Source organism: Penicillium antarcticum, assembly GCF_028974205.1.
Source record: "Penicillium antarcticum strain IBT 31339 chromosome Unknown utg000001l_segment0_segment0, whole genome shotgun sequence".
Classification (NCBI taxonomy): domain Eukaryota; kingdom Fungi; phylum Ascomycota; class Eurotiomycetes; order Eurotiales; family Aspergillaceae; genus Penicillium; species Penicillium antarcticum.
The window spans coordinates 783,926-811,052 of NW_026695299.1; the positions used below are offsets into that span (position 1 = coordinate 783,926).

The 27,127-nt window shown below is 49.2% G+C and overlaps 9 protein-coding genes across 9 annotated transcripts; 6 read left to right on the plus strand and 3 right to left on the minus strand.

The window, feature by feature from the left end:
• Window positions 1–113: 113 nt before the first annotated feature.
• On the minus strand, window positions 114–2,481 carry luA (3-isopropylmalate dehydratase LEU1; the record flags this gene model as incomplete). The annotated part of the gene is made up of 2 exons (XM_058458377.1): window positions 114–2,222; window positions 2,275–2,481. 2 exons carry the CDS (start codon window positions 2,479–2,481, stop codon window positions 114–116), a joined length of 2,316 nt encoding a protein of 771 aa, XP_058324599.1.
• A 1,819-nt stretch (window positions 2,482–4,300) lies between these two features.
• N7508_000293 (zinc-binding alcohol dehydrogenase family protein) lies at window positions 4,301–5,760 on the minus strand (the record flags this gene model as incomplete). The annotated part of the gene is made up of 4 exons (XM_058458378.1): window positions 4,301–4,836; window positions 4,893–5,338; window positions 5,406–5,446; window positions 5,512–5,760. The coding sequence occupies 4 exons, from the start codon at window positions 5,758–5,760 to the stop codon at window positions 4,301–4,303; spliced, it is 1,272 nt and encodes a 423-aa protein (XP_058324600.1).
• A 1,275-nt stretch (window positions 5,761–7,035) lies between these two features.
• N7508_000294 (DUF895 domain membrane protein) lies at window positions 7,036–8,605 on the plus strand (the record flags this gene model as incomplete). Its single annotated transcript, XM_058458379.1, has 4 exons — window positions 7,036–7,135; window positions 7,185–8,226; window positions 8,281–8,377; window positions 8,426–8,605. The coding sequence occupies 4 exons, from the start codon at window positions 7,036–7,038 to the stop codon at window positions 8,603–8,605; spliced, it is 1,419 nt and encodes a 472-aa protein (XP_058324601.1).
• Window positions 8,606–8,772: 167 nt separating this feature from the next.
• Window positions 8,773–10,274, minus strand: N7508_000295 (UDP-N-acetylglucosamine--dolichyl-phosphate N-acetylglucosaminephosphotransferase; the record flags this gene model as incomplete). Its single annotated transcript, XM_058458380.1, has 3 exons — window positions 8,773–9,753; window positions 9,802–9,982; window positions 10,036–10,274. 3 exons carry the CDS (start codon window positions 10,272–10,274, stop codon window positions 8,773–8,775), a joined length of 1,401 nt encoding a protein of 466 aa, XP_058324602.1.
• A 276-nt stretch (window positions 10,275–10,550) lies between these two features.
• Window positions 10,551–11,818, plus strand: N7508_000296 (putative nuclear pore protein (SEH1); the record flags this gene model as incomplete). The annotated part of the gene is made up of 3 exons (XM_058458381.1): window positions 10,551–10,757; window positions 10,822–11,659; window positions 11,712–11,818. 3 exons carry the CDS (start codon window positions 10,551–10,553, stop codon window positions 11,816–11,818), a joined length of 1,152 nt encoding a protein of 383 aa, XP_058324603.1.
• A 324-nt stretch (window positions 11,819–12,142) lies between these two features.
• On the plus strand, window positions 12,143–13,708 carry N7508_000297 (putative proline permease; the record flags this gene model as incomplete). The annotated part of the gene is made up of 1 exon (XM_058458382.1): window positions 12,143–13,708. One exon carries the CDS (start codon window positions 12,143–12,145, stop codon window positions 13,706–13,708), a length of 1,566 nt encoding a protein of 521 aa, XP_058324604.1.
• Window positions 13,709–15,524: 1,816 nt separating this feature from the next.
• Window positions 15,525–18,200, plus strand: N7508_000298 (putative PHD finger and SET domain protein; the record flags this gene model as incomplete). The annotated part of the gene is made up of 1 exon (XM_058458383.1): window positions 15,525–18,200. The coding sequence occupies one exon, from the start codon at window positions 15,525–15,527 to the stop codon at window positions 18,198–18,200; it is 2,676 nt and encodes an 891-aa protein (XP_058324605.1).
• Window positions 18,201–20,959: 2,759 nt separating this feature from the next.
• Window positions 20,960–23,742, plus strand: N7508_000299 (uncharacterized protein; the record flags this gene model as incomplete). Its single annotated transcript, XM_058458384.1, has 4 exons — window positions 20,960–21,003; window positions 21,303–21,636; window positions 22,561–22,923; window positions 23,005–23,742. 4 exons carry the CDS (start codon window positions 20,960–20,962, stop codon window positions 23,740–23,742), a joined length of 1,479 nt encoding a protein of 492 aa, XP_058324606.1.
• A 238-nt stretch (window positions 23,743–23,980) lies between these two features.
• On the plus strand, window positions 23,981–25,440 carry N7508_000300 (RNA polymerase II accessory factor CDC73 family protein; the record flags this gene model as incomplete). Its single annotated transcript, XM_058458385.1, has 2 exons — window positions 23,981–24,670; window positions 24,724–25,440. 2 exons carry the CDS (start codon window positions 23,981–23,983, stop codon window positions 25,438–25,440), a joined length of 1,407 nt encoding a protein of 468 aa, XP_058324607.1.
• Between the last annotated feature and the right edge of the window lie 1,687 nt (window positions 25,441–27,127).

A 27,127-nucleotide genomic window follows, 5' to 3' on the forward strand; every position in this document is an offset into this window, starting at 1 on the left:
AATAGGGGAATATGTTTTTTGATATCCAAACAATGTAAAGCCAGCACCAAAAATCAAACACAGGCACACTTGTAAAAGCGCCCATTTTATAAAAAAAAAACACAAGAACAAGTTTACCACTCGAGGGGCTCGTTCTTGACATCACCGCGGTTGGTCTTGGGAACAGGGGCAGCCTCAACCATGGTGGCGCCACGGCGGTCACGGCGGAGGTAGCCGCTGCCATCCAGCCAGGGGGTGTCGAGGGTACGCTTAGCCTCGAAGGTGCGGATCTTGCTCTCCATCTGGAGGGTCAGACCAATGTCATCAAGACCGTTGACGAGGCAGTGCTTGCGGAAGCCGTCGACGTCGAAGGAGACGATCTTGTTGCCCTGGGCGTCCTTGACCTCCTGGTTGACGAGGTCGACTTCGACTTCGCGGCCGGCGCGGGCCTCTTCGGCGATCTTCTGAAGGGCGGCTTCGTCGGAGACAACGACGGGCAGCATGCCGTTCTTGAAGGTGTTGTTGAAGAAGATATCGGCGAATGAGGGGGCGATGATGCACTTGATGCCGAAGTCGAGGAGAGCCCAGGGGGCATGCTCACGCGAGCTACCACATCCGAAGTTGGGGCCTGTGACAACGAGGATCTTGGCATTGCGGTAGATGCCCTGGTTAAGGATGAAGTCAGGGTTCTCCTTGTCGTCAGTGTAACGGAGCTCATAGAAGAGGGCGGAGCCAAGACCGGTACGCTTAATGGTCTTGAGGAACTGTTTAGGAATGATGGCATCGGTGTCGACGTTGGCACGGTCCAGAGGGGCGGTGATCCCCTTCAGGGTGGTGAACTTGGGGAGACCAGTACTGCTACCACCGCCAGCGGAGGAGTTGGTGTGGGGCTCGTTGTCAGCGGGCTGGTCGAGGACACGGTCGAGCTCATCCTCAGTCTCGGGAGAGTCGACCTCGGGCTGGACATCGATCTTGGGAGAGGCCTTGGCGAGGACGGGGCTGGGGACACTGTGCTCACGGACATCGGCGAGCTTACCGACGAGAGCAGCAGTGGCGGCCATAGCGGGGGACATCAGGTGGGTACGACCCTGGGCACCCTGGCGACCCTCGAAATTACGGTTTGAAGTACTGGCACAGCGCTCCTTGGGGGAGAGGATATCCGGGTTCATACCCAGGCACATAGAGCAACCAGCCTCACGCCATTCGAAGCCGGAGTCGGTGAAGATCTTGTCAAGACCCTCGGACTCGGCCTGCTCCTTGACCAGACCGGATCCGGGAACGATCATGGCGCGCTTAATGTTGGAGGCGATCTTACGGCCCTTGACCACCTTGGCGGCGGCACGCAGATCCTCAATACGGGCGTTTGTGCAAGATCCGATGAAGACCTTGTCGACAACGACATCCTTCATGGGGGTACCAGCGGTGAGGCCCATGTACTCCAGAGCGCGCTTGCAGGAAAGCTTGCGGTTCTCATCCTCGAAGTCATCTGGGCCGGGAACAACACCGGTGATGGGAACAACGTCCTGGGGAGAGGTACCCCAGGAGATGGTAGGGACGATATCCTTGCCGTCCAGGAAAACCTCGATGTCGTATTTGGCCTCGGGGTCAGACTTTAGGCCGGACCAGTAGGCGGTGGCCTTGTTCCACTCAGCGCTGCCGTACTTGGGGGCAAGGGGACGGCCCTTGAGATATTCGAAAGTGATCTCATCGGGGGCAATCATGCCGGCACGAGCACCACCCTCAATGGACATGTTGCACATGGACATACGGGCCTCCATGCTCAGACCGCGGATGACGGATCCGCAGAACTCGATGACAGCACCGTTACCACCGGCGGTTCCAATAACACCGATAATGTGGAGGACAACGTCCTTGCTGGTGACACCGGCAGGGAGCTCGCCGTCGACCTGAACGCGCATGTTCTTGCTGCGGCGGGTAATGAGGGTCTGGGTAGCGAGGACGTGCTCGACTTCGCTGGTTCCGATACCGAAGGCGAGAGCACCGAAGGCACCGTGGGTGGAGGTGTGACTGTCACCGCAGACAACAGTTGTGCCGGGCAGGGTGAAACCCTGCTCGGGTCCAATAATGTGGACAATTCCCTGGCGCTTGTCACCCATACCGAAGTAGGTCAGACCGAAGTCTTTCACGTTCTGCTCCAGAGTTGTGCATTGGAGACGGGAGTCGTTCTCCTTGATGAATTCCGCGGCATTCTTGAAGCTTTTCCGTGAAGAAGTAGGGATGTTCTAAAGAGATCCATTGTTAGTTGCGAACTGCGCAGAATTGGATGAAACATACGTGGTCGACGGTAACCAGAGTGCAGTCCGGCCGGCGGACCTGGCGGCTGGCGTTTGTGAGACCCTCGAAGGCCTGAGGGGATGTGACCTCGTGAACAAGGTGACGGTCAATGTAAATCAGGCAAGTGCCATCTTCTTGCTCATTGACAATGTGGTCGGAGAAGACCTTGTCGTACAAGGTCTTGGGTTTTGACTCTGCGGAGGGCATGGTGGGGAGCTGAGAGGAAAGTAGAGAGGAAGAAGAAAATGAGGTAAATATGGAGTATAAGGGAATTGGATGACAGGTGCGCAGGGCTCGCTTTGTAAAGGACGAGAGGAGTATGGAGAACTGGGGATATGGAGTGACAGGACTACTGATATATTTTTCTGGACTGCAGAATCCGCGATGTCGCTGGGGAGCTTCTCGAGGGGCAAGGCCGATCTCGGCCGGTCAGCGGCGAATTGTTACATTGTGATTGGCTAATGTGGACACAAAGGGTAGCACCGATGTCGGTCGGCGTTGAATATTCTCAAAGGGGCAACGCGGCTAGTTGCGCTTGATGGCGGAGAATGAGACATGATATTTTATATGGAAGCTTTGTGTATTAGATCTGTAGAACTGAATTGGCTGGATGATTCTACTGATGATAGTTTATGCCATACTGTACATATGCACTGTCCAATATAAAGTCAAGCATAGTAAGCATAGTAAGCATATGCATGACCATGACGTACTCCGGGGCCTCATACTTGACCGACTCCGGGGGTCAATAATGAGGAATCGTCGATTGGCTGCGGACTCCGATCGGCCCACTGTGAGTCAATGCTAAGCCTCAAGCCTCGGTTGCTCTAGTCTCTCTCTCTAACTGATTTGGGCGATACTGTTGAATATTTGGTCAACTGTTTTTTTTTTGCAATATACTAGGTTTGAGGAGTCTAAGTGAATTTCTATACATACCAGCTCGCACTAAGACGAACTTGAATTAGAGACCTGGTCATTTTCTGTCATTTTCTGTACTTGGGAACGCCCAATGAGAGTTTTTTACATCAAGTCCTGAGCAATGAAGGCGCTTCAAAGATCTCATTGTACAGGACCAACAGTCTGTAGCTTTTGTATTGAAAGCCCAGATACATCGTATATAGCGACACTAGAAAGTGTAAATCTTTCGTAAGTACATTGAGTCAATCCATTACCATCTTCTTCCTCCTCCTCCTCCTCCTCCACCACGGCCACCCCTAGTAGTTCAGCTCGCCATGAGCAATCCATGAGCGTCTTCAGATCCTGGCAATGGGTTCTGCACGTTATTTCCATGGTAAAAGAGCCTTTCAGTGTATGCTGGCGTTTTCTACGACGAATTGATAGCCGAAAAGCCCGAGAACGTAGCAAGTAAGCATAAGAAGCCTCTTCAAGCTATCTTAGTATGAAATCAGCCCCTCTAATTCCGAATCGCATATTTGCCCTCGCATCGTTCAAATATACTTCTACCATCCTAGCAATCCTGGCGCACCCACTCGTTTGAGCAAATGCAAGAGGCTCAACCTTCTCCTGATTCCAACAAGCACTAGTCCACGATCCAAAATTAAAAAGACCCCCCCCCCCCCTTTGATTAGCAGCGTACATGTATCCACTTGATGATTCCAATTAGCAATTGTAAGTAGGCTCTGTGCTTCCATGATATCTATAGGAGAAATTCGAAGATCTCGACGCAGACCTGCTGGTGAGTATGGCGATGAATTGCCCCGAATCATTCTGATTTTCTCAAACAGGCCCTAATGTAACCGACACGGCCTGTTTCTACTGCGCAGAGGAGAAATGGGTTGTCGGTACACACCGAGGAAGGGAGAAAGTAGAAGGAAGATATCCTCTGTATGGAAGGGTCGAAGAGCAAAGCAGCTTGACAAAGTAGGGCAAATTCTCAAGTGCGGCCTGTTACGGCATTGATGGAACAATGGAAAAATGAAACAATCAAATGCGCATGTATTGTCATCATAATCATAGTCTAAAAAGAAATTCTAAGGTCATAATAATAACACCAGCTTCCACCATCCTAAGCCAAAGAAGCAGAAGCAAGATCAACAACAATCCTCTTACCAGAAACAGACCCACTCCTCAACGTCTCAAGCGCGCCATTAATCCCTTCAAGCCCCCCATCAGCCCTCACAATCTCAGGCAGCGTAAGATTAGTCGAATGCAACAAGTCCTCCAACCAACAAACCATAGCCTCACCAACCTTCGGAGCAGAATGGAAAAGCTTAATAGGAACAGTATGATACCGTATTCCCGAATTCCGCTCCTTGGGCAAACCAGTCAAACCAAGAAGATGGGCATGGCCATCAGGGTTGAGAGTCTTTTCAAGCGTTGCTGCCGTTTCGTTGCCGACAATGTCAATTGCGTAGCGGAGTTTGTTTTTTGTTACGCCGCGGATAATTTCTACTGCTCTGTTTTGGTCATGGCGGTCGATTAGGAGATCGGCGCCTGATGCGTGGAGTTTTGCGCCGTGGCGGGCTATATCAGCTATGCAGATTATGCGGAGGCCGGCTAGTTTTGCTAATTGGAGGGCTATTAGGCCTGTTGTTGTTGAGGCTGTTTATGATTAGTTGGTTAATTGGCTACTGTGAATAGTGATTTGCTGGACTTACCTCCCCAGATGGCGATCCATTCTCCTGGTTGTGGTTTCTCAGAGTCTAGGAAGGAGGCAAAGCATTCTTCTCTGATGTCGTCGGGGATATCATCTTTGTCAAGTTGATGGATGATGTTGAGTAAGTTGGGGCCAGGGGCCTTTTTGATGAGAGAGAAGTCGAGGCCGAATGACACACCTAGGGCTAGTGCGGCAGCGACATATGCGACTCCCACCGAGGAGGCGGCGTGGATGGATGTGGAGGCAGGAATTCGTGCAGCATTGAAATCTGTGGCGATGGCATATTCTTGGAATGCTGCTTTCCTAATGTCGCGATAGTCCGTTGATGGGACGAGGACGATATCTCCTACTTTGAGACGTGATGATCCCTTTGGGACTTGCAGGACGAGGCCCGCTAGATCACGTCCGTTGATCCATGGTAGGCTGGGGATACCAAAGTTAAATGCCCTAGTACTTTGAGTTAGTGTTTGGTTGGAAGAAGGGCTAGTGTAGATTGTGAAAGAATGGTACTTACGGTCCTTTCCAGTCGATAGGGTTGAGTCCGATTGCAAGAACCTGTAAGTTACCGATCAGCATCATGTATGGGTGTGTAAGGTACAGTAATATTGGAACTATCATACCTTCACAAGAATCTCTTCTTCATGTAGGACTGAGGGGATAGCATGGTCATCCACAAGGGAGTATTGTTCACGGGCTCCCTTCAAGAGAAGGACACTTTGCCTCGATGTTTCCGACCGCGGCGATGGAGGCTCACTTTCGGAAGTTGTATCATTTGTGAAGTCCGAGATTGACTGGGCAATGTCGTGATGGAAAGTAGTAGGAGTCTTTTTCAACTCATCGAGTTGGAGGTATGTAGAGGTAGTCGACATGATGCTGGGTGCTGATAGAGCCATTTCTAAGAGCAGGTCACAGGAAGATGCCAATGCCAATACTGGGCTCTATGTATATTCTATGTAGTACGCAGGATCTCTCGGGCGAGAACATAAGTGTACTCATTTTAGGCCTAGCATTGATATCAATCACTGAGCAAGCAGGTTGGGGTATCTCCACTTGATCTTGCTTATGGATCAATGAACTGATTTAGCCTCCTCTTTGCGCAATCGATCCGTACTCCCGCTCATCGCGGGGCATAGATGGCGTGATGGAGGATTGTAGTTGGACTGGGGTACTTGTAGATCACAAGTACCCATAATTATACCCAATTTGCCTGGAGATCTCGTAGTTCCTGGGGAAGGGACAGCATATTTGATTGACAATGGTATTATGGAATACAGGCCAAAAATATACGGCTCATTGCTTTGATTGTATCTTGTTATCACGGATTTCTGAATCGAAAGTTGGCAAGTCGGCAATCTTGATCGCGAAGTTTATTGCCAACTGATGTGATCTGCTGCACCGATGACGAAACTTGGTTTCAACACTTTTGGCCCAAATCGCGAATTTGCCATGTGTTTGCCAAGATATACATCAATCTAGCTTATTCAACCTATGTGTCCATTACTTATAGCCCAGTATACTAGAGAAGAAATATTTGAGTTTGCTGCTTAAGACGTTGCTGATTGACTTGGTGTAGCTCTTCCATTGTACACCATGTATAACCTGGGAATATCTAGTTAGATACAAAATACTGCTATATATTCATGTCTAACGTGAGCTTATAAGAGTATGGGGAAGCTTGTTCGGAATTATGATGCCTTGTCGTTGTCGTGTTCTCATGCCCTACGTGTCTAATCCTTAGAGCTACAATATGGATTCCTCTATATAATGAGCCACAAAGTATATTTATCTCCATTTCAAGCTCTTGTTCCCAGTTTAAAACATCTTTCAATCTAGATGCTAAGCTGTAGACTTTCAGTCGTGTTCAGGGCGCTCCGTGCGAGCACGTAATTCCAGCAATGAACGACAACATCCATTAACCCCAAGACTAGATCCATTTGGCACTAGACAGGGGTCTAAAAAGACATGGGAAGACGATAAAAGACTACGCGTGCTGTCATTCTGCGGAATAGATTATTCTTGGCTTTGATGCCGAGGGCTTTTAGCCGGAGGTACATAGATCTCTCACGGGTCCTATAATAAAGCTGCCAACCCCTGTCAATCACTTGGTCGCAATATTCCAAATCTGGAGTATCTATTTTCTTAACATGTCAAACTCCGAAAAAGGCGTGTCGCCGAACGATGAGGAGGTAAACAGTACCAGTGCAGGCTCCCTCACCTCTCCGGTTCTAGGACAACCACGAAAAGGTAAATCCAAAGAACAATCCCCTTCTCATTGACCTAACAAATTAAACAGTAAAATGGTACCGATCAACCTTCTACAACGCCCTAATCCTCGGCCTATGCAACTTCCTCGCACCAGGAATCTGGGGCGCAATGAATTCCCTCGGCGGCGGAGGCGAAGAAAACCCATATCTAGTGAACGCAGCAAACGCGCTAACATTCGGTCTAATGGTCGTATCCTGCTTCCTGGGCAGCGTGGTCGTCCGCTTCATCGGAATAAAATGGACACTCATCGTCGGAACAATTGGGTACGCACCCTACGCCGCAGGCCTATATACAAATAACCGATTCGGAGACGAGTGGCTGGTCATCTTGGGTGCAGCGTTATGTGGTATATCAGCGGGGATATTCTGGATGTCTGAGGCTGCTATTGCACTTTCTTATCCGGAGCCATATAACCAAGGTCGGTTCTTGGGGTTCTGGCTTAGTTTCCGTGTTGGGGGGCAGATTCTTGGTGGTGTTATCAATCTGGGTATTAATGCACATCGGTCTACATCCGGTTCCATCTCCTATACGGTTTACCTGGTTTTCATTGCGTTGCAGGCTCTTGGTCCTTTTGCTGGTTTGCTGTTGAGTACGCCGGCGCAAGTTCAGCGGAAGGACGGTATCCAGGTTCAGCTGCAGGTGAACAACAGTATTGGGTTTGAGTTGAAGAGCATGGTGAAACTCTTTGTCAGTCGGAAGTTCGCACTTATCATTCCTCTTGTTTGTCAGGCTGTCTATACTGAAGCTGTTATGTTCTCGTATGAAGGCTTGTGGTTCTCCGTGCGGGCTAGAGCTCTGGGTTCATTACTGTCTGGTGTTATCGCGTTGGTTATCGGGAATCTGCTTGGTGCTTTCCTTGATACGAAGAGGATGTATTTGAAGGCAAGGACGAGGTATGCTTTCTTCTTCGTTGTTGCCTGGCAGGGTATGTGCTGGACATGGGCGTCAGTCGTGACGACGGAATTCAATAAAACAAACCCAACATTTGACTGGACTGATCCTGGTTTCGGGAGAGCTTTTGCGCTTTTCCTATTTTGGGTTGCCGGTTTCCAGCTAAACTATATGTATCTGTGAGCTGTGATCCTGGTTTCTATCATTGGATCGTGTTAATTGACATTCAATAGATTCTTTTTGGTTGGAAACCTTGCGAATGATCAGGAGGAGGTTGTGCGGATTGCGGGTTTGTTGCGTGGGACTGAGTCGGCTGCTCAGTGTGTTAGTGTATGTATATTCCTCGTGGATGTGAGGGTGTGTACTAACTCTCTGCAGTACGGTCTCAGCAGTGTGAACATTATGGCTGCAGTGGGAAGTGTATATCTCAACTTTGGGCTATGGGCAATTGCAATCATCCCAGCCTGGCTCATTGTCAAGCAGGTTGGAGTAGCATTCGGTGACAAAAAGATTGACAGGGAGACCCATGTTTTGCGCGAAGGCTCAAACAATGAATGAACTAGAGTATTAGGACATTTGGCTGCAAGGAAACACACATGCATCTTTGTTCGTTTGATAAAATTCAGGATCAACCCTACTATTTCTGTCTAAATTATACACATCGGAATGATAATCTTTTGATAAGTCTGACTCTAACCTCCTCGTAACACATGACAGGTTCAAAGCTATGCGATGAAACCGAATTCACGGTTGTCGTGGTGGAACACGAGTAATGCAAGCCGATGTCGGACAAACAAACCGAGCATCCCGCAGAAAGTTTGCACTGCAACCATATGCCACGCCAGTTGGTCTTCTCTCATAGGGCCCATCCATACTAGCCAAAGGTTCAGAATGGTGAGGTTAGATGATTCCGTAATTCGGCCAGACTCATCTTCAATGACCCGCACTAGTTTTAGAGTGTGCAAGAGGCGCAGCCCAGCATCGACCAAAGGCGAGGGAGGTTCGGTCCACTCTGTGACAGAAGCGTCCAGGAGCCCAGTGGAGGCGCTGAATTTTGGAAGTCGGTGGCGAGGACAGGGGATCAGCTTGAATAACTGAGGTGTCGAGTACAAAAAGTTGAAGATTTGTGGGATAAAAAGCAGCAATAAGGTTTTGCTGAAATGCCCTAAGATACCAACCACGGCAAATACCATTCCGGCAAAGTAGCAGTAGGTATCTCCCACAAAGACCTTTGATGGATACCAATTGTGACATAGAAGAGCTGCCGAGACTCCAATAAATGGGAGCAAGAAGTAAATTGACAACAAATGGGAGTCGGTGGCGGGGTGCGGGTATGGCGTAACAGGTGCCAGGTACATTGCATCATTGAACAAGAGTTGAACAGCAATAACCAGTGATTGGGCAACCTCAATACCATTGATACCTGCCAGCATGTTGATGGAATTTGGACAGAAGATTGCCACGGCTGCCATGTACATGTAGTACAGCCATCCCAGTTCAACAACGTCACCCAGGTAGGGTTGCAACGGCACCGGAACGACGACTTGCGTGACGCCAAAGTCAACGAAATACACTATCAGCATGGGGATGGAGGAGAAAGCAGGGATTAGGACTTTGTGTCTCCAGCGAATATCGAACAGGTCATCGCCGATGCCGAGAATCACAACAGATTGCAAAGACAAAAGACCAGAGAGATAAGATGCGAGCTATACAATAAATCAGCATGGTCAGGAATAATACCGAACATAATCTACCTTTCCATGCGGGAAACGGTGCAGGTATCGACCGTTTTCAACATGCTGTGTTTCAATCACAACGTCGCGGTTTCCGCCGCCAGATGTGGCTGCCACGATATCCTTGTAGAAGGCAAACGGAATGAAAATAATCAATGCCATCAGATACACCACGGCGCAGACTGCTCCCATGGTCTCAGGACTTTGTTCATATATTAGCGATTGTGATCGATCAACTTCTCAATAGTCACATACATCTCGGGCCGTCTTGGCTTTGCCATGTCTTTTCCCTTTAGACCTGCTTTCAGAAACACCGGTCCAAGCCATTTTATCAAGCTGAAGGCCGCTGCAAACACAATGCCAACCATAGCAATTGAAGCCATTAGAGGCGCACCATCATCCTGGAACGTCGCGTACAGGATCGATACACCGGCCCCCACAAGAGCTAGTAGACTCCATTTCTCTGTGCGTGACAGCGCACTTGAGGTAGACATGAGGAAGATGAAAGGAACAAAGTTCCTCTTTGACAGAAAATTCCAACAATTGGATCTCAAGAAAGTCCACGTCGGCGACGCGCAATCTGTTCAATACTAAGCTTATCGTGTTCTGCCGGTAATATTAGACCGCCCTAGGGCGGTGTCAGCCACCCGTGATGCTTGCGGCCAAAAAAGGAAAGGCGAACATCTGTTTCATATCTCATACCTGCAGATGCATAGATTCATAATCATCATTGGCTCTTTCTAACTCCCATACTCAACTGACCTGACTCGATGGGGGCAGTGGAGCGCCCCGAGATAACCGGATTTGCCGACTTCGATGCGGGCCATCGGGATCTGGTTACCGTCACCAGATTTAACTTCTATGGCAACCGTATTGTCACAGCTTCGTCTGATCACCGCATGAAAGTGTGGGATCTTAAAGATGGCCAATGGCAACTGATAGACACCTGGCGCGCCCACGACGCCGAGATACGCGATGTACGTCTCCAAACAAACACGTCAAGGACGTGTATTGGACCTCAGTGGCTAAATTACGATACAGGCAAATTGGAATGGACCATTTACAGGCCAGCATATCGGTAGTGTCGGCGAAGACATGAAGTTAAAACTCTGGCAAGAAGACGTAACCCAGCCACCAAACTCGGGACGGCGTTTCAGGTGTATCTTCCGTCTGACCGCGCCGGAAAGACATCCATTTGTGTCACTTGACTTCCGCAACATTGACCTGGAGTCATGGATGGCTGCGATTACACGCGATGGGTACCTGATGGTTTTGGAACCCACCAGCCCTGATACTCTGGCCGATTGGCAGACAATTGACCAATTCCGAGTGTGTACTGCTCCCGAACGTGGGGAGGAGACAAGTTTCAAGGTCCAGTTTCATCATGATCCAACCGATATCACTCATACTGTCTCGCCAGACTCCGATCGGAAAAGTATGTCATTGGTTGTGGCGGCGATGGATACGGTCAAAATCTACCGCACTGATTCAAACCGCCAATTCTACCATGCAATCGAGTTGAATGGGCACAGCGGGCTTGTGAGAGATATTTCTTGGGCCAATGGCTCTGTTCGTGGCTATGATCTCATTGCAAGCGGTGGGAAGGATGGCTTGGTCCGCATTTTTGAGGTTTACACAACGCCAGCCAGTCAAGCATCGCAGAACAATAACACCCAAAAGGCCGAGCATCGCGTTCAATCCCCTTCGGCTCGGGCCAAGTCGCAGTCTGGAATCGGCTCTGCTTTGGCGAACCGTGTGCCTGCGTCGCAGACTGACCGTCGGGCTAGTGGGGACTCCCAGTTCAGACATTCGTTCAAACAGGTAGCTTGCATCGATACTAAACACCTCGATGTATGGCAGGTCCAATTCTCATTCTCTGGTGGGTGTTCAATCTTCTCTTCTGTGCCAATTCATTGACTAATATCCTGTAGGTGACTCGCTGATTTCCTCTGGAGATGACGGGACGGTCCGGTTCTGGAAAAGAGCACTGTCGGGCGAATGGCTCGAGTTCGCTGAAACAGATATGGTGTGCCAGTGATCTTCTTTACACAATTGTTCGTGAAGACATGATTTGATATTCTTCATCTATGCGCTGTTTCTTACTCCCTGTTGGCTCTCCTCAACTTTCCATTCATCTTCTATCAATGATACCCTTTACATTTGATTTCTGTATAACCCTGTGTTTAATTGGTAATTGCTAGTGCTATTTAGTTCTAAATCCATGATGTTTTGTTTTGACATGAGGAAAGCGCCATGGCGTGGTTGGCCCCCGACCACTTCCCTGGTATAGTTCTCGAGAACCTCAACCTTCTCCTCTCACAACCTACAACCCTTTATTATCTATATGCATTGTTAACCCACAATGGCTGTCGGTGCAACCATCGGCACCGGCCTGTTCATTGGCGCGGGCCAGGCTCTCGCCGTCGGCGGACCTGCCTCCCTTCTCGTGTCCTATATTATAATGTCCTTCCTCACATTTGCCATGACCACGAGTATGGCAGAGGTGTCTACACACATACCCTCACCATATGGAACCCTCATCACCCACAGTTACCTGTACATGTCAAGCAGCGTGGCATTCGCCTCATCATACCTCCGCTGGTACACCCTTGCACTGTTCGTCCCGTACGAGATCACAACGGCAATGGTCAACCTTGGCCTTTCCAAGCCAGGCACCACGATCGCTATCCGCTTGGCCATTATCACAACCATCATTGTTGGCTTCAATTTCTTGCCGGACAGGCTGTTCAAAAGCTCCGAGCGATTGTTCACTTCTATCAAGATTAGTACAATGGCGACCTTCTTCGTTTTAGCCTTGGCCATTGGTCTTGGTGGTGTCGATGGGCACACTCACTGGGCATTCAAGTACTGGAAACATCCAGGTGCCATGAATGAGTACATTTTTCACGGATTGTGGGGGCGAGTTCTTGGGTTCTTTCAATGCCTGCTTGATGCCTCCATTGCCTTTACCTTTGCCCCCGAGCTGATTGTGCATCACGCCGAAATGCCTGCATCGGTCGGCCAGTCAACACTTCTGAGTACAGCTATTCCAGGCAGGGTTTCGTCCGATGTTTTCCAAACCGCCTTCCCGTATATTATGAGTTCCTTGGCTATGGGCATCATGGCACCATTCAACGACACCCGCTTGACCAACAATGGAACAGGCTCTGGGCTGTCGCCATTCATGATCGGATTCAAAGATGCTAACATTCAAATTATACCTACCCTTGCGACGGTCGCAATCCTGCTCTCCTCGGTGGCTTCGGGCCGATCGTTTCTGTACCTCTCATCTCGCACTTTGTGTGCCATGTCAGAGCAAGGTCATGCTCCTTCGGTTTTTTCGATTCGCAATCGATGGGATGTTCCGTATCTTGCTGTTACAGGATCTGGGTTGTTCTCTGCCCTTGCATTCATTGCCGTGAAGGTCCCAAGTCCAATCATGAATAACTATCTCCTTCATATCGTCACGAGCGGCGGTTTCATTTCCTCGTTGGTCGGGTGCACAATCCACCGTCACTTTCATCGGCGTCTGCGGGCCAACAGAATCGCTCCTCGACACCGCTTTGCTATGCAACCGTTCGGCACTTACATCGGAATGTTCGTCTCTGCGACACTATTGCTGGCCGGCGGTCTGTGGGGAGGACCCAAAGCCAATATCACCGGGACCCGAGCAGCTAGATTAGTCACTTCTTATGCCAATATAGTAGCGTTTGGTCTGCTGTTCTTACTTCATCACTTCCGAGACTTCATTCCTATTGTTGAGGTCGAACGACCGATCGATATGGAGGGACGGAGACATGGCGATCGCGAAGCCCGGGAGGTTCGATCCCACAAGACGCCTTCGAATCGTGGAAAACTTGATGCAATCCCTGAGACTACTGGTGCATTTGAGTTGCGACTTAATCACAACATATTCGCAGAGCTCTGAGTCCATTCCAGAGCGGCCCACGATACGGACCGAACTGTGGGGTATAAATGGACTTGGCATGTCTGCGAGTAAGCATTAGATGTTATTGTTAGAGTTATAATTCATTTTTCAAGTTTGCCTTGGCATGAATACCATTCTCCGGGAAAGTGTAGATGGAAAAAGGCGAATGCGTAGGATCCCTAGTCACTCATATCATGTTTCACAAGGAATCGGGTATCAGACTGAAAGACGGCGTTTGAAAGAACCCAGAGTCATCAGAGACCTAAAAAGGGCTCATACAGTATCTTTCGATAATATACGCTGGGTTGATTTTAGTGCACAACCCTTTATAGTGGCAAATTACGCCAAATCACAAAAGGCTCAGGTTTTTCCCCCTTTCCTGACTCTATAGACTTACTTCCCAGGCCAGATGACCTGCCCCTCACACGCCACGTTCTCATCTCACGGATCTCCCTCTGAAGCAATTCTCATTTTTCTCTACTTCAGATACTCCCTGTACCAATATTGGTTTTCCTGTCCCGTTCCCGCCTCCCTTGCGTTTCGGGTTTCCGCCGTGGGATCCGTGACTAGCCTTTCTGGTTCATTCTCTTGTCCTCCCACAATCCCTTTCAAGTTTGAGAAACAACCGGGCCTCATCTCCCCTTTTTTTACTATTTCTCTCACATTCCCACACCCTTGTACTCTTATCTTTTTTCAAATATGACGCAGTCCTTGATGTGGGATATTGTTCATATGAACCTACTTCCTAAGAGGGCCAAAATTGCCCTCTTTCTTACAGATATAACTGATTTCTAGATGCTAACTGACCCCGTGACATTCCCAGGTTGACGCGCTAATCCCAAAATTGACTAGCATGGCTGGAAACGGTAATACCACGGAACTTGGAATCTCCGGCTGCGATACTTCGAGGGCGAAATGCGAGGATGTTTTCAGGTCAAACCCTCCCTACGGCTTCTAGACCACATTTCTTTCAAGGGCTAGCTGGCTTAACAGCTTACCCCGCCTGAGCATGTCTATACTACTGAGACTTTATCTCCAGCCCTCACCGTGGATACACGCTAAGCCCCTTTCGCTCATGGCGCACTTGGTCTCTGCTGCCGGCCGGACAGTCTTTCTGCCTAAGGCCGCGTAGCCTCCTCCTTCGTCTCTCTCCAGTTCACAGAAACCGCCCATCCTCTTTTTCCTCTCCTTTTCCCTGTTCCCTACCGTCGCGCTCTTCCTCTTTTCCTACCTTAATTGTCTTCATTCTTTTCTCTATCCTCTCCTCCCTCATCTACTACTCTCGTACTCTCATCTTCTCCCCCTCCACGCGATCTCGCTCACCCTTTCCACTCTTCGACGCCTCCACTTCCAAGATCCCACCAGATCCTTACACAATCGCAGGGGCTCGACGTGTCCTTCTCGAATCGCCTCGATCTCCTTCGACGAAAATTACCTTTCGCCAACCTATTTTTCTCACCCGTTTCCTCCAACCCTGGAGTTCACCATCCAGGCGCATTCGAGCAGGGTCTTTCACGATTCCACCAGTAGCCAACATCAACCCAGAGCGTTCATAATCACACATCTGGACTCTGTGGTACCATTTGATTAGCTGGAAGGGAAACATTGTCACCTGCGCACGTTGACTCGTGGACTTCCCCTCGTGGTCGTGTCATCGAACCATTCCATCTACGCGTTCGCTGTCCAACAAGGGCTTGGGAAGATACATGTCCAGGGGAAGACGTGACGGATACGTAGGATAATGACAGGTCGTTTACGCCCCTGTTAACCAATACGTGATTTTGTCTTCACCTGAGAGGGGGTTATCTGTCGGACTATGACAGATACCTCCTCCCTCGCCATCACGCACGCCACAACGGATTCCTATCCGGTCCCCGCTCCTCCAGGCTCCCCTGCCGCCGACGGTGCAGTCTCTGACTCTGCCGCACCCGATGAAGAAGAACCTTACACCATCAAGTGCATTTGCTCGTTCGAGGAAGATGATGGTAGCACGGTATTCTGCGAAGGGTGCGAGACATGGCAGCACATAATCTGTTACTACCCCGACAAGAAGGTACCAGATGTGCACAACTGTGTTGACTGCGAACCACGGCCATTGGACAATCGCCGTGCCACCGAACGACAACGGGTGCGGCGCCAACGGGAGAAAAGTGAGGATGGGGACCGGAAGCCCAGGAGGCCTGGGCCTAAAACTCAACGAAGGAAACTCAAGGATTCGGAAGTGAATGGGTTTGGACATCAACGATCCGAGTCAAGTGCACGTGAACAGCCACCGGCGAAGAAGGCGAAAACGTCCCACCGTACATCCGCTTCAATTGGTGGCCTTTCAGGTATCCCGGCTCTTCCGGCTGAGTCGCGCAAGCGTCGTTCCTCAACCTCCATCGCGATGAGCCCAACGAAATCCGAACTTCCAATCCCTCTCTACTCGAACGAATTCCTCAATCTTTACGACCGAGATGAAGATTACGATGAAATTGACAGCAACCTCTTTGTCAACGTGAGCCTAATGCGGGACACTGTCTCATGGTTGAAGGATCCCGAAGCCTTGGCACGAGTCACCAATGGACGTCCTGCTGAAGATACTTTTCAATGGTCTGATGCAGCATTGGACCGATCTCGCTGGCCCTCCTTGGCAGTTGATACAATCACAGACCCGAGCACCGAGATCAGTGGCAAGCATCCAACGTACAAGATCATTAAGACTCAAGATTCTGTACGACGCGATGAAGTTGTCGGAGAGATCACTGGCAAGGTTGGCTATTTCAGAGATTATTGTCTCGATCCAAGCAACCGGTGGTCCAAGTTACGGCACCCTGAACCTTTTGTCTTCTTCAGCGCACATCTACCTCTCTACATTGACGGCCGTCGTGAAGGCAACAAGCTTCGTTACATCCGGCGTTCCTGTCGTCCCAACGTTAGTTTGAAGATATACATCACCAATGATGTAGAATATCATTTCTGTTTTGTTGCCAAGGATGATATTCCTGCCAACACAGAGATAACTGCTATGTGGTACCTGGACCCTGAATTCCATGAAGCTACCAATGGCGTGGTGAAACAGGAGTCTGGGGATCCGGAAGCTGCTTCGGTCTGCATCAGCAATACGCTTGCCAACTTTGGTACATGCGCTTGTGATCTTCCTGTGGAAGAGTGCACAATGGCCAAACTTGATCGCCGGCGACGTCCAAAATTGGACTCGGTGAAGACCAATGGCAAGCGGAGGAAGGTGAAGAGCAAGGCTATAGCGTCTCCAATGGAGACAGGTCGTGCTTCTACGAGTCGTGCAGGTAGTGAGACAACTAAACACGACGAAGATGACCCCGCAGCCGATAGCCGATCAACTTCAGGCTCAACTCGTGGTCATCCCCGTAGCCGTGATCTCAGTCCTGCTCAACCTCTATCTGAACTTTCTACTCGCGAAAGGCGAAAAATTGCTGATGCGGAAAAGCAATTCCAACAATTAGAGGATCGGCATGTGCATCCCAAGAAGAAGAAACGATCCAGCGGACCTTCTCATTCTACACAACCTGGCTATTTCGCTACTCAGCGTTCTTCTGGTAAATCTCACCTTGATACACAGTCGCGTTCTCCTACTGCTGTTTCACCCGGTACAATGGCTCCTGGCAATTCGAACCCTCAGGGTCTGGCTCAACGTCGCCGTCGTCCTGTCTATGTCGATGCGGCGGTCCAGTGCAACCGCGATGATGACTCTCCTCCTCCTCTTCCTCGCACTACGCCTCTCATTCTCTACATGTCTATGACTCGGCGTCTTCTGATGCGTTACGATGCGGAGAATATCAGACGGGCAGAAGTGGCTAGACAGCAATTGTCTTCGGCTGGTTCTGACAGCGCTGCGACTTACCGGACTTTCGAGTCTCCCGGTCCCTCGCTCCGCTCGCCTGTCACTGCACATGACAGATCGGATGCTGCCATGGCTAGTCTGGACAGTCCTTCTACCCCTGTTCACGCAGGTCGTGAGTCCAGTGCTCGGACTGACTCTCTCGCCACCAGCAACGACCCACGTGTACCGCCAAGTCCCCCTCCGTGGCCGTCTACCGCTGCTCACAACGTTTTGATTCCGGGTGCGCATCACCGCAACAACCTGCGTGTCTCTATGCCCCCACCGCACGGTGTCTATCCACCTTCCACAATCAGTCCTAGCTCCGCTACTAGTCTTGCATCCCCCCTTCCTCATGATCACACATCTCCTCATACTTTCATGCCGCCTTTGGGTCATGCTCCCACTCCCACTCCTGCGAAGAAGAAGCTCAGTCTCGGTGACTACCTCATCCGCCGGGGAACTATGACAACATCGGACAAGCATGCTCCAACAAAGAAATCACCTTCCGCTGGAGATGGCACTGCAGACCGTCCTCTCACCCCCACTCAACCCGAACTGCATGACAAGTCTGAGCCTACTTCTTCTCCAAACATGTCGATGAAAGACGCCCCCGAATCAACACCCACCCACATCCCTTCCATCTCTTCGTGATCTGATCCGCGCGGTAGTAATGGTGGGCCTGTGCTAAAAGGAAAAAAAGAATCTTCACGGATTTTTTAACGTTTCTTACGACCCAAAATTTCTTTTCTCGTGTGACTTCATTATTTCGACACTACAGCAACAAGAGCAAGGGAGCACTCAGGCGTTTCATCAGGCCCGCGTGCTTTCTTTCTTTTTACTCTCTGTGCCGGCTTTCTTTCATGTTTCCTCTTCTTTGCTTGTTTTACTCTACCAAACGGATATCTCGATATCTATGTGTTTTGGTCTTGGCTATCTCCATTGCCATTGCTATGGCATGGCTATGGTGACGGTTATGGACATCAGCCAATGGCTTGGCTTTCTCGTTCCGAATGGCGTATGGCGCGGTTTGAATGGCTGGGACTGGGTTTGGTCCTCTTTTTTTTGGTTATGGGAAATACCATCGGGTTGGGTCAGGATCTTTGTGATGGTGTACGTGTACCAATGGTGTTCTCTTGTTTTCTTCTGTTCCTTCTTTCTATGGTCTATGGCCTATGGTCATGTCTGCCTTGGATCTTTTGGCCATCCTTGTGAGATTACTGGATCTCTTCTCTCTTTTCTTTCGGTTGCATCGAATGATGTGACTCGATAGCTTGTATGAACACTGCTTGATCATATGTACAACCTTTTTCTTCTTTACGTAATGTCTTGATGTTTTGGGTGTTTATTTTGAAGGGCCTATCTGTACTTTGTCGTTCGTCGACGTGGTGTCGTCTTCCTCCCGCACTGTCTACTACATAATAGTGTACGCTCTATTTGCTCGTCTTACAGCAGAGGCTAGGAGTCTATTCATGCCTCGCCCTTGTATAATCCAGATATTCAACCCAAAGTGTTCAAAAATATGCTTAAAAGAAGCGGTCTAGTAAAAGAGCAAACAATTCATTGAATAGGATACTCGCTCCGCAACTTTCGTGTGAAATTGTCTGGAACTTAAAAGATTCTTGTTATACTCCTTCGTACTATCTACCACAGCATAGTTTTACACTCTACTAACCGAACAATCACCATCTTTGCTCAAGTTGTCTTTTTCACACTTGATATTTCTCGGGTTTTCCCCCTCCAATGCTGGTTATATAAAGACCCAATTTCCACGTCCTCTTTCTCCTGCTTCACCTTCTCTCCTCCTATCTGCAATATAGAAATTACTCACTCAGTCAACGAATGGAGATCCTTCGGCGCTTGATATATCCTCGGCACCGCATAGCCTGTTTGATGCTTTGAATACTCAAAATGCGAACATGGAACACCTGGTGTAGACGAGTGGGGATGTCTATTTCTTTCCCTGCGTTCCCTTCGTGCATCTATGGCAACACGGCCTTTGCATATGATGGACCGCAAACAGTACGTGATATCATTATGCCCTGTCCTCCCTGGCCTTGATCATCGCCCTGAGTATAGAAAATGCGCAAGTGGAATCTTGTGTCTGGTGGTATGACCACTGTGAACATGGTGCATTTTAGATGTAGATGTTGAGATATGAGATGGCCGAAGTGCAGACCGCGGCCATACCGATCTCTGTTGATCCTTTTGAAGTCCCCGAGACTCCCTCCAAGCAACGAGGTTTCAACTCGTTCTTAGATGTGTTTGAGCAACTACAATGACAAGAGGGGGTTACACCAAGGCATAGGATTTATAATATGCCCATATTGTTGATTGTTATCTTATTCAATGGTAAACTCATTTCCAATAATCCCAAGCGAGCATCGAGGAATTAAATGTTTATATGACATGCTTGGCGAAGCTATAGTTTACATCGTTGAGGTTAATACGCTTTAGGTGATGGAACGTGGATTGATAGATCAAGAAGTGCCAATTATCTTCATAACCGGAGCGGTAGTTCAGTGGTTTAGAACGTTCGATTGCAAATCGAAAGGTCGGGAGTTCGAGTCTCCCCCGCACCTTATCTTTTTGTATTTCTTTTTTTTTGGTCCTTTTTTTCATTCTAAATCTGTTGTTCAATTGATGTTGCTTGCTTATCAATTGTTTTTGGACAAATTGAGTATTTTCAGGCACGCCCATATTGGTTAGACTTCCTCTATAAACCTTATCTAGTTTGTCTGCGGGCGCGCGTCAAACCACACAGGCATGGGGAGAAATATATATTGTGAACCATTAGAGAATTAATAGAGAACCATAATAGTAAATGATCTTTCTCACAATTTCACCAGTCAAATATTGCCACACGCACTCATAACTTACATACCACCTACATAGGAAGAACTACTGCTAGCAAATCCCAATGGACAGGTATGATGCCCTGGCCATCGTTCTGCAACGTAAAATCGAGCAGTAATGTTGTATTGTATGCTCATACATTCTAAAAACCCTGATTTACTATAGTTTACTATGGTGGTTCCGTTGCCTTGCCTCCGGCAAGTATAGAAGCAAGATTCAGAGAACGGCGAGGCGACTCAAACCATCTCGACTTTCAGAACTGTGTCACTCAGGATATCGTTATGACCTCTTCCTTGATAGGTCCTCCAAGTCAATCGCCTTTGGTTTAGTCTCCGCCTCGGTGGAGGTTGGTAGGATGGTGGGGTATAAACCCATCTTAGGTATGTAAGTATGCTTTTCTTCAAACCTCAAAAAAGGACTACAAGTTTCGCAGCTGGTTTTCAAATGTAGTTTATCAATCATCATAGCCTCGATCTATATAAAGGAAGATCTCTGGTTCTACTAAACCACCATACTGAATCTCCATCAACTCAAACCATCATTCCAGAACAGACAAAATGGCGCCGCAGCTCGCATGGACTGGTCTCGGAAACATGGCCGAGTAAGTCCGACGATCCTAAAGTTACAGTACACAAAGCTAAATGCCACCTAGGGAATGGTCAAGGATCTCGGTACAAACCAGTGATGATCTACAACCGCAACATCGCCCGCGCCAACGACTTCCACCTCAAGAACCCCAACACAGTGGTAGCGACCACCTGCAAGAATCAATCACCAAGGCGGATAAAAAATCCACCTGTGTCAGCGACGACAAAGCAACCCAGAAAATCACCTCAACCATCACCGCAGCAGGAGATATAAAAGACAAACTTTTTATCGACTGCTCAACCAACCAGCCAGAGACAACAAAACAACCATAGCCTCAACCCTGACAACCCATGGCGCAATTTTCGTCATCAGCCCCGTCCTCGGTGCGCCAACAATGGCCGAAGCAGGACAGGTAATCTGCGTCCTAGCCGGACCCGCAGACATAGTCGTCAAAGTGAAACCTTACACGACAGACGTGATCGCCACGGGAACCATCGACTACAGCAACCAAGAACTGGCCAAGGCATCCCAGCTCAAGATTGTGGGTAACGCATTCGTTATCAGCATGGTAGAGACGATCGCAGAGGGTATGGTTGTCGTGGAGAAGACGGGTCTGGGGCGACTATGCGTGGTGTGGAGTTGGCCTGTGGGTATATATATGTTTTTGGCTAAGGAGCACATGGGGGCTAGGGGTTATTTGGCGGGGACTTATGGTGACGTTCGTGAGGAAAGGGGCTTGAGGGCCGAGAATGATATTTAGGATTCCGTATATGAGTGAGAGTTCGTGGGAATTTTGGTGGTTTCGTAATGCGGTAAGAAGTGCGAGGTTTGTCCTCTTATTCTTAATGGTACTCGAGGAGAAGGCATAAATATTGCCTTGGAGGGGGAATTTATGTGTGGCGTCAACTATATGAGATCTATAACGCCTCCGCGGTGAGTGGCCTATCTAGTGAAGTAAGGAATACATATTTCTAGAATTATCTGGTAAGAGAAGACAACTGAATTTGTATCCTCCTCGATAAAGACCAAGCAAGAAAAACCCATCCTTCCAAATATCTGCAGATCGACGGCACGAAGTCCGACATCTGACATGGAGGGTATACTGTGAGTCAAGGATCAAGAAGGGCAATCCCGCATGCGACTGATTCAACCGCCGTTTAATTTTCTTTTTCCTTTTATAGTTCTGCTCTCAACATACTAGTAGCTCAAAATGAGTTCCAACAGAGATCTTGTGCTTGACGAAATCCATTCTCGCAGATCTACAGATGAGGTCACCGAGATCGAGCAGCCCGCCCTTCCCCCGACAGATGGATCAAGGGCTGCATGGCTGATGCTGGCTTCGTGTTGTTTAATTCAGTTGCCAGTCTGGGGTCTGTGATGAGACACAAAAGACATACATTCTATTAACCTTCACTCTAGGCTTCTCCACTGTGTTTGGTATTTTCCAAGAATACTATACAACGCATGACGTCCTCCAAGGAAGCAAAGGCGACCTAGCGACCGTTGGAACATCTTCTACAGTATGCAAAAAGAATCGACATAGAAGAATCCGTCTAATGCTTTTCTTTAGGGCATTCTTTACCTCCTTTCGCCTGTCACCTTCACGCTTCTGACGCGATACCCCCGTCTGCAATACTACAGCGCGCCTACAGGCCTGGTCATTACAGTCATAGGCTCTTTGCTTTCCTCATTCTCTGTGCAAGTATGGCATCTTATTGCCACCCAGGGTGTCATGTGTGCTATTGGGAATGCATTATTGTTTAGTCCGTCATCCTTGTACCTTGATCAGTGGTTTTTCCGTCGAAAGGGTCTTGCACTTGGAACCATGTGGGCTGCCAAAAGTGTCACTGGTGTTGCTCTGCCCTTTGTTGCCAGTGCTTGCCTGAGTAAGTTTGGGTCAAGTATCACGCTGAAAGCCTGGACTGTCGTCACGGTATGGATCTTTTTACTGTCTTTTGAGGATTTTGTCTGTATGACATAGAGACTTTGATAACGCTGACTTTTGGAGTTTTAGTTCATCACTACCCTCATGGCTTTGCATTTTATGAAACCTCGAGTCCCAATCTCAGCATCTGCTTCAGCACGTCGCCTGGATTTGAGTTTCCTCAAGCGATCCACCTTCTGGATGCTGGAAGCTGGCAATATCATCCAAAGCTTTGGTTACTTCCTGCCAACAACATTCCTTCCTTCATACTCAACAGGAACGATTGGGCTATCCCAGACAACTGGTACGCTGTTGCTCTCGCTCGTCAATGTTACCTCCATATTTGGTGGTATCGCCCTCGGAATTCTATGTGATCGCTTCTCTGTCACAAACATCATGTTTTTATCCTCACTTGGCTCGGCATTGTCGGTACTTCTGTTCTGGGGCCTGGCGTCGTCGGGCTCAGAATCGTCACAGACAGCCATTGCCCTCCTGATTGTATTCTCCATGACATATGGGTTCTTCGCCGGTGGCTTTAGCTCCACCTGGTCAGGCGTCATCACTCAAATCAAACGTGATACATCGCCATCACTTGAGACCGGTTTAGTGTTTGGTCTTCTGGCTGGTGGCCGAGGCATTGGAAATGTGATTAGTGGGCCACTGAGTACGGTGCTAATTCGCTCCGGATCTTTGGGCGACTCCAATGGCTCAACTGGTTATGATTCCCAATATGGAACTTTGATCCTATTCACGGGGATAACAGCCTTTTTGGGGGCATGGAGCTGGATGTGGCGGTATATCAGTCCTGCAGTGCGGTGCCTTACCTGAAATGAGGTAGCAAAGTTGGAGAGCGAAATAGCGAGCCTAAATTGAAATCAAACGAGCAGTGCAATAATTAGGAATGGCAAATTGAAGACAAAGAGACTACGAACATTTGATGCCAAGTCGAGGTCACGTGTAGGCAGATCTGCGGAGCTTCTACTCCAAGCATTCTTCCATCTCTTTAACTTCCCCGAAAACTTCAATCCCGTCGCTGCGCATCAGGGCCACTGCCCTATCTATCACAATGGCTACGTCCGACGCGGCAACTCACGACCCTCTCCTTTCCCTCCGCCGCGCAATTGCGGCCGGCAGCCTCCCAACACCGACGACCTCCCCCGAGCTTTCTGATGCAACGGCCACCGAGGACCTCGCCAAAGCCTCATATCTTTACTTCACACAGCCGACCCCTCAAACAATTCCATTGGCGACCCCGACGCGATTTATTTCCGCGAACTCAGGCTCCCCGGTTGACCTGCGCAGTATCCTGTTCGCTTGGCAGAACAAAGATGTCGCTATCCCCGAGTACTTTGCCTCGGCCAATCAGTTCAATGAGACATTGAAACAGAAGGGCCCACAAGAAGATGACAAGGAAGAAAGCGTACAGATTCTTGTCTTCGTCGAACGTCTCGATCTCATCACTTGGCTGGAAGGCGCTTCCGATGAAAGTGAACATATCAAGCCTCTTGAGGGTGCTGCTGCCGCTGCGGAAGCAGCCGCTAAAGCAGCCGGTGCTGCACAGGCCGAGGCCGCCGCCGGAATCGCGGCTGGCACGGCTGGCGGTGCCTCGACCGCGCCTGGTACCGCAGGAGCAGCACCAGCTGGAGCTCAAGCTGGCCGCCCACAGAAGCTCATTGGGCCTCGGCTGCAGGAGATTTACAATGGAGAGCGCAAGACAGGTGACCGGAACACAGTGCTACGCGGAATTAAGCCAACAGTGAGTTGCGAGAAGCGACCAGACTTGCCAGAGCTAACACTCCCTCCCACCAGGACTTCTCCCATGTTCGTAAGAGCGCTGAAGTATTCCTCAGCCGCAACCGCTCCGGTCACCCAGCCAAAACCGGCAGCAAGCCCCAGGTTCCCGCGCCCTCAGCAGGACTCCCGATCTCATCGCGCAAGTCCACATCACACTCGCGCCCAGATCCTATTATCCTGATCTCGCCTTCCGCCTCCTCCCTCATCCGCATGTCGAACGTCAAGTCCTTTTTGGAGGATGGTGTCTTTGTGCCACCCGACCACCCAACTCTTTCCAGCGCAACCAACGCGAATCTGGTGAAGCTGGAACGCCCTCTCCGCGGAGACCCCTCCAACCCGAACTCCGGCGCAATTGGCTCCCGGGGCGGCTCCAAGCCCACCAGACCGACAAAGTTCATTATCGTCGACGGCACCACCAATTTCAAGCCCGAGTACTGGGACCGCCTTGTGGCCGTCTTCACTACCGGCCAGACTTGGCAGTTCAAGTCTTACAAGTGGTCGTCCCCACCCGAGCTGTTCAAGCACGCCACTGGTGTTTATGTAGGATGGCGAGGCGAGGATGTCCCTAGCCAAGTTAAGGGCTGGGGCCGCGGCGTGCAAAATTTCGCTGTTGAGCGCTGGGATGAGAAGAATGGTCCGCAGGGTGGTGGTCGCTGGCGTGATCGTGAGATCGTCGAGGGTATCTGGACTGCTATTGAGGAGGGCATGAGACTTCGTGGTTGGTCCAAATAGACTTGCTGAAGTACTTGATACCTTCTTTCTACTTTTCTGTTACTTTCCCCCGTGGCATCATGTTCTCTCCCTCATATACCCTCTCCCGCTCGATCAACGGCCTATTCAATCAATCAATCTGGCACCCTTCCTCTCCCAATCTCCTCAGCTTCCATCTCATATTCCACCGCTCCCCTCAAAATTGAACATTGATGACCAACGACATTCACGGCGTGGTTCTGGGCGTTGTACCTGGTGATTTATCTGATCTTTACTCGAGCCGTATGTATCTATGACGGTCTCTCTGCTTTGCCGAAGGACCTAGAACAAAATACAATTAAGATTTACTATAGCTTGATTCCACAAAGAAGCTAGTAGATAACCTTATATGCAAGACCTAGACTGGAACCACTGCCTCTTATCTTTATGTACTTTGGTTTTGTTTTGTACACATTGCGAGTTGAATGCACGCACTGCTGGGTATATCAATCGAAATCCCGGCTACGTGGGTTACATAGAAGGAGGCTCACCATGATATCATGTTTTCAATGGAGTGCTAGTAAGTATCTACGAGATTTGAGCCAGATCCATTCAGATAGTTTCTGGTATCATTCCCTCGCACTAAACAAAGGATCCTGTAAACCAAACCCAGCCATCCAGACAACATAACCTGAACCAAACAACCTACCATACCTCAAACTACAAAGTCCCCCAATCTACAACCCTCTAAATTCTCAAACAATCAGTGTTCTATATAAAATCCCACTCTCGCCCCGATCAATATCACCCGATCCCAAATATCCCCCGAATCAACCACTAACGTCCGGCATTGGATATATCACAAATCCCCAGCCGGCAACTATCTTATCCCATCCAATCCATTTCTATCTCCCGATTCTCAATTCCACAACGGGAAACCCCCTGTATCCCACGGTAAGACCGTAAGTATATACACCGAAATGCAAATAAATAAATAAACCACGAATCGCGTAACATCAGCGTACAGTACCCTAACGCCATACTAAGCCCCAACTTTGCCGATCACCCCTCTAGTCCCGTTTCTGCTTGACCGCATCGCAGCAACTATAGATCTGTCACTTCTTTTACCCTTGCCTTCCGCGTTGTGGGTGGTGGATGCATGCTCCCGTGCGTGGAGGTGGATGGATGGCGTGGAGGGCCACTCCATGCATACTGAATACTGGGAGATTTGTCATATTGAAGGAACAGACTACGAGCACCTTGGGCCCCAGCGTGCTTGCTTTTACACCATTGCTACAGTAAGCAGTAGCTAGGATTGTTGCGGATTAGGTTTGTGGAGATTCTAGTGCTGCGATACATCCATAGATTCCTTTCCCTAGCACCTAGCTTGTATGCATCCCATCTACATCCGCCAAGACACTACTGTGCTGTAGGGTGAGTTTTCAATTTAACTGCGGAGTAGGTACAACATATACGGTAGACTCGGAGAGGTGAGGATCAAGCTGCTGTGCTCTGTGTAAAAGTGCTTAATCCAAATCGTACAGCGAGTGGCAAAACAGGTAGAGAATTTCGAGTTTCAATCTCGCTACCTTGGCTTGGGCTGGGTGATCTACAATACAATACATTACATGCTTCGTAGCTTACCATGGGTTCAATGATGGAGGTATATCCATGTAAGTTAGCAGATAGCAGGTAACCTAGCGAGGTGGGAGTAGCAAGTAGCGATAGT